Genomic DNA, 6,385 nt, shown 5'->3' on the forward strand with positions numbered 1-6,385 from the left:
TTTTCTGTGTCAAACTCACCTGTACCCTCTATTAACCCTGTGAAAAAGGAAAATTATGAGAATGTAATTGTATTCTTAAAAGTCACTTCTTTTTACTTTTTCATAATATGCCAACGTTGTCTTTAAAAATAGGACTCAAAAAAGACAGACAAAATTTTAGTGTAGCTGTTTGCATTTCATTTGTGCTCTTTTAGTGTAGCTGTTTGCATTTAATTTGTGCTCATAAGGGACCGTACTATCGGGACACACATCTTGTAAGACGTCTGTATGTTACGGTTTGAAAAACAATGCGCGACGAAACACGATTATGTAAAGTACTTTGCGAATTATGTAAGGAAATAGTGAGCGGTTTGAACACAAATGCAATACTGTACTGTATTTGCGAGTGTGCCCTACGTCATAATTCAGCGACAATACAAGCTCCACTTCCAGTAACGAATCCGGAAGTGGGCGTGTTTGTGATGCGGCTGTTGTTGACAGTCGCACACTAGCATAATACAATCGCCCAATGTGAAACCTTTACGATAACTAGCATATTACTTCATCTCATGCTTTCATTTATTCTTTTTTAACTGTTTTTTTTTGTAGTGCAGTGTGGATGTCTGAGTGACATGTTTACCGTTTGTTTGTTTTGCTACGCATTTGATAGCTAAGTACGAGAGGCTAGCATATAGCAGTAGGCCAAGTGTAGCGAATTCACAAAAATATGTCACTGAATTTTGTTGCCTGACGGTGGAGGAGACTAAAATAAGGTAATGTGTTATTGAAACTCAACATTGTACTGGGAGCTTTTACATCGCTGCCTTTTTCCAAAGTTTTTAATACAAACATCAATTCAGGTGTTGCCTTCAGGGACAGTCTGAAAATATATTGTTCCTCAGACAGTTGATCAAAATCTCATCTGCCTGACTGCGTTTCCAACTTGTTAATTTTGTTTGCTCTAAACGAACTTTATTTTCACTGCGATTAATCGTGATGTGTTTATTTTTTTGTCATACGGTGTCGAAATAGATGTCTGTGGAGCTGGATGTGTTTGTGGGTAACACCACTATCATGGACGAGGAGGTTTATCAGCTCTGGTTGGATGGCTATACAGGTAATTCATTGCACACAATGCATCTTTTTTTTAACCTAGAGTAAGACAGAGCTCACATTCAGAAGTTCACATGGTGACTAACCGGACATGTTCCTGGTGCATAGCTATTCTATTGAAAAATTAAAAAGTCAATAATAAATGGGTATCTGTCTGTTAAACAAGTGTTTGTTCTACGGAGCAGTAAACGATGCGGTGAAGGTCCGAATGGAGGGGGGCGCACTGGACGAGTGCGAGGCGAGCGCGGACGTGCTGCTGAGTGACACAATGGACCAGTACCGAACTTTCCAGATGTGTGAGCGCCTGCTACACAGTCCGTCCAAACTGGCCAATCAGCTGCTCTTCCAGATCCCACCTCATCGCCAAGCCATGCTTATTGAAAGGTGACTTTTTCTTGTTCATTTTTGAACACCTTGCCTTTATGAGTAACAGCACAGTGTGAACTTAGTGTCATTTTCAATATTCATTTAACAAGCTCCACGAACCTTCTAAAGCCAGTACAGTTTGTTCAAGAGCTCATTTGGGGGGGAAAAAAAAACGCGCAAATTTGGTGCCATCATGTACGTGTTTTTGGACACACTGTCACAACAGGCCACATTTCAACGATTTGTCCAAATACTATTTTTGACTTGACTTTCCCTATAAGTAAACATCACTTCATCATTTTTTGTTTCCTTGATGTAGTTGAATGAGTCTAACCGTAGTCTTTTTTTCTGTTTCTAATTTTAAGATATTACGACTTTGATGATGCTTTTGTGCGCGAAGTCCTGGGCAAGAAACTGTCAAAAGGAACCAAGAAAGACTTGGATGACATCAGTGCCAAGACGGGCGTGACTCTGAAAAGCTGCAGACGACAGGTTAAATGCTCAAAAAAAACAGAATCTTTTTTTTTTTTTCCCATTTCCTTTTTGGGGGAAAACCGTTATCTCCTTTCACAACACACGGTGCATCAGAGCATGGTGAGCGGCAGCTAACTGGACACTTACTGCTTAAATTGTCACAATGTGTAATTTTCAGCGCTCGGCATCTAGTGCAACCTGTTGAGCCTGGAAGCTCAACCCACCTGCGGTGCCTTCTGAAGATTTCTCATTTTCCCCAGATGAATAATACATATTGTTAACAGACTGTTGAATTAACTTGATTTATTGCTCAACCCTACTTTCACAGCTCTCGGGTGTCTTGGTAAATGGTGTCGGGCTTTCCCATAGAGCTTGCGCAAAATTCTGTCCATTTTGTGTTTGATTGCAGTTTGACAACTTCAAACGTGTTTTTAAAGTGGTGGAAGAGCTGAAGGGCCCTCTAGTGGAGAACATACGTCAGCATTTCCTTCTCTCCGACAAGCTTGCGAGGTAACCCGCCTGCTAGAAGGCCTTGACTTACCAACTGAAGTGTTGCTAACGCCTTTTTTTCCGGCTTTCACAACATTGCGATGTTTTTAACTAACTTGCGTGATCCAGGATAGTGGCTCCAAGGAAAACAAACTCGCGTTATCCAGGATAGTGTCTCCAAGGAAAACAAGAGCGCACGAGCTAACTGCCTTCTTGGCCCCATGCAGGGATTACGCTGCCATTGTGTTCTTTGCCAACAATCGCTTTGAGACGGGAAAGAGAAAGCTGCAGTATCTCACGTTCCAGGACTTTGCTTTCTGCGCCGGGCAGCTCATCAACAACTGGACAGTCGGAGCTGTCGGTGAGAGATTGACTCACTTTGCTTCCCTCGGGACGCTTGTCCCGAACGTGCGACCGCATTATGTCGTATAACTGCTTTACCATGAGTGCAGAATTCTGTAACGTAATTCCTTTTTTTTTTGTATACAGGGAGTTTTTTTTTTTTTTTGCTTTGAGTAATTCAAAGTGATTATGTTATGTTACATGGATTTTCAAGCCAGAATGTCCTCCATTAAAAAAAAAAACCCTTTGTCGAGATTAAAGCCTGTTTGCACATTCAGAAGAGAAACTGTATCTGTTGGCCCCCAGAGGGCGCCAGGATCCACCAGAAGGAAGACAAATGTCCTGTCAGAGCAATACACGTACAGCACTGTTATAGCTTTTGTAGAACAGCAGCAATATTTCAAGGATGTAAACATCTACGAAGGGAACAAATGTTTGATTTCTCAAGTAGTTTCTCAAAAAGTTTAAGTGATAAAAACTCACTCATTCGTTCTAGATAATTTGGTGGAAGACATGGATGTGGATCTAGATAAAGAATTCCTCCAAGAGCTGAAAGAACTTAAGATTTTGATCTCTGACAAGGATCTGCTGGATCAACACAAAAGGTCTAACTCTCTCTCTCTCTCTCTCTCTCTCTCACACACACACACACATTTATGAAACCGTAAGTTCCAGTGCCTAGTCCTCATTTTCTCTTTTTTGTCTCCAGTCTTGTCTGCACAGCCCTCAGGGGGAAAACCCGAGCTTTTCCTGAGATGGAGGCCAATTTCAAGGTGAAAAATCAGCATTAAAACAGTTCTCATTATTATAACTTGGGCTTGCATAGGTGCTAATGCAAAAGTTTACTCCAAGCATTCTTTTGTGCCCCACATATTCACAGTAAGTCTGTAAAGGGCTCCCCAATTATTATGATTTCTTTTTTTAAACGAAACTATCCTCCTTTATTTGCTGCAAATTGAAATTTTGGCATTTTGTCATCTCACAGCGTTTCTGTGCCAAGGAACTGTGTTGAAATAAGTTGAGGAGCTTCATGGCCATCCCATTAATCAGTTTATGGCATTTCACATGATATGTCAGCATCAGGCTAACAGACCTTTGTTAGAAGAAATTTAATTTGAGAAAAGCACCTTTTTTTTTATTTTTTGGTTTTATGTTTCAAAATTAAACTACGATTGAAGAACCCTGAAAAAGCCCTGAAGAACTCTGGCTTATTTCACCACTAACATTGATAAGGTCTTTGTGCTCGATTTGCTGTACGCCTTGACCTTTATTTCTCTCCCAAGGTTTTGCTCCAATTCCAAATAAATTGACTCGGGGAACACTTGGCGTTTCCACCGTGCAAATGAATAATTTTTCCTCTCTGCAGAATCTTTCCAGAGGCCTTGTGAACATCGCAGCCAAACTAACCAACACCAAAGATGTCCGCGATTTCTTCATTGACCTCGTAGAGAAGGTGTGTAGTTTTTGTTTAGTTTTTTTCCTCGACTAACGGGACGGAATCCATCCGGCGTGACGCCGTCTCCCCCCTGCCCTCAGTTTATCGAGCCGTGTCGCTCGGACCGATGGACGGCGGCGGACACCAGGCTCTACCTGACTCACTACAGCAACTCGGCGCACATACTGGACACCTTCAAGTGAGTACCGGTGGTCCCTCGCTATCCCCGATTCTTTTCGCATTTGATCTCTTCCACGTGCTTTGGACACATTCAAACACTTGCCGCTTCTTGAAACGGATTAAAAGGGGTGGATTTTGCTGCACAAACACAATAGTAATCCGAATGCCACGTTTAGACTAGTGAGGATGCATAGAAAACTCTTGGCTCGACGTCCCCTTTCAACACAAGCGGCACCCCGCACAACTAGAAGAGTTTTTCCCATTTGCTCCCTGCTGCCCCAGTGTGTTGTGGCACTACACCGGGTGCGCACAATTTGAAATTGGGACTCGCTCGCAGGCCATAGAAAGCCATAAAACAGGATGTCTTAAAAGTGGGCAATACGGCCGTCCCACCTGTGGCGGCGGGCGGGCCCTCCAGGCTTGTCTTGATCTCCCCCCCAAGCGTTAAACAGACTACTTTGGTCGAGCAAACAAAGTCAGATAAACATTCGGGCTCTGCCATTTGGCGCTCGGCCATTAAGCTGTGCGTCAGCCTGTCTCATCGCTCGTTCCTCAAAGCGGTTACGGCGCGAGCTTGAGGCTTGGCCATCCTGGTGTACCGGACCACCTACAAGTTGCTCGCCTTTCGGTAAAAGAACAAGAAACGAATCGAGATAGTTCAGTCAATTCCCGTCGATGGCGGAAGCGCTCAACATAGGTCGGCACACACTCATGTTTTATACCATGCAAGATCACAATATGGTCCTAAACGCTGCCAATGGTGGGAACGTTCCGAAAGTTGTCATGTAACAATGATAAAGTCTGTAATACGATACACTCGTATTTTTGCCCTTCGTTTTTGGGGAGCTAAAAGTGTGTCTTATATTTGGGGATTTACGGCAATGGGCATTTTAGTCCAATTGGTTCTGCCGTAACTCTGTTTTACCCTCCCAAAGACGTCATTTGAATTCCAAACCGTGCGACCCCATTCAACTTTCGAGGCTCCCCTGAACCTTGTTTTTCATGTAAACATTCCGAAATGGAAGCCGCATTTCTACGCACTCGCGGCTTCAGCAAACAGTCATACAAAGCCGTCGGATTGCTCACTAGACGTAACGGGACTTTTTCTTGAGATTGCCACTGAGGTTGATTCTTTTGTCTGTCTTTCTTTATGTGGGTGTGTGCGCTTGTCTTTCTATCGCTGTCTGCCACTGTCTCTCATCAGACATCAGGTTGTGTGGGACAGATACATGGGCGTCATCAAAAGCTGCATCTTCAAAATGTACCACGACTGAGCTACTTTGTCCTAGACCGCTCCGTTTTTCTCCCAATCCCTTTTGGTAACCCCCCTATTTTGCGCGGAAAGCCACCAGAGAATTTATTCACGGTTCTCCATGTTCAGCTGAAAAGTTCATGTACGAGTACACTCTTCTACTCACTCGTGAGACAATTCATCACATTAGTTGAATTACTTTGGCTTAACGCAATGTTTCTCTGGTAGTGACGCATTTTTTTTAATAATACGAATGAAAAAAAGACAATAAACTGAAAATTTGTGAGAATTTCTTTAGAAATCAATGGCTTTCCATTAAGTCACAGGTTTACAACTCAAGGGCCAGGGGTCAAATCTGGCCCGCCACATTATTTCAGGCGGCCCGTAAAATGCTAATTATGACTTTAACATTCTGACTAGAATACCAAAGTAAAAAATTTTGGGGGTCCCCGCAAGGGCAAGAGGTCATACAAAGTAAAACCTGGGTCTTGGTCCCCACCAAGCCCACACACGCACACTTTTTTTTTTTTTTTCTATCGTAGCATGGACACCCCATTAAGTTGTCCTTTTAGAAAGGAGAAAAAATGTACACGGACCATCGGGTCGATATCAAGGAAATGGAAGTAAATCAACTTTCTGCCTCTCGTGAATTTTCTTCTCCCAAGGCCCCCAAGCCCGTTATCATGACTTCAAGCTGTTTCGATAGCGGCTTTGTAAATAAAACAAAAAAAGAGCGTATTTACATCACGTTGTCA

At 42.9% G+C, this 6,385-nt stretch overlaps 2 protein-coding genes across 2 annotated transcripts in view; one reads left to right on the forward strand and one right to left on the reverse strand.

Moving 5' to 3' along the window:
• ccdc85b (coiled-coil domain containing 85B) overlaps nucleotides 1–6,385 on the reverse strand; it is a 28,962-nt gene that overhangs the window by 6,175 nt on the left and 16,402 nt on the right. The window lies entirely within an intron of this gene.
• fibpa (fibroblast growth factor (acidic) intracellular binding protein a) lies at nucleotides 452–6,374 on the forward strand. Its single transcript, XM_088431639.1, has 11 exons — nucleotides 452–752; nucleotides 1,012–1,096; nucleotides 1,278–1,476; nucleotides 1,824–1,950; nucleotides 2,342–2,442; nucleotides 2,649–2,782; nucleotides 3,260–3,368; nucleotides 3,473–3,536; nucleotides 4,130–4,216; nucleotides 4,300–4,397; nucleotides 5,583–6,374. Exons 2-11 carry the CDS (start codon nucleotides 1,012–1,014, stop codon nucleotides 5,650–5,652), a joined length of 1,074 nt encoding a protein of 357 aa, XP_088287765.1. The 5' UTR covers nucleotides 452–752; the 3' UTR covers nucleotides 5,653–6,374.

Source organism: Hippichthys cyanospilos, chromosome 13, assembly GCF_059441005.1.
Source record: "Hippichthys cyanospilos isolate Australia breed blue-spotted pipefish chromosome 13, RoL_Hcya_1.0, whole genome shotgun sequence".
In the NCBI taxonomy this organism is placed as follows: Eukaryota; Metazoa; Chordata; class Actinopteri; order Syngnathiformes; family Syngnathidae; genus Hippichthys; species Hippichthys cyanospilos.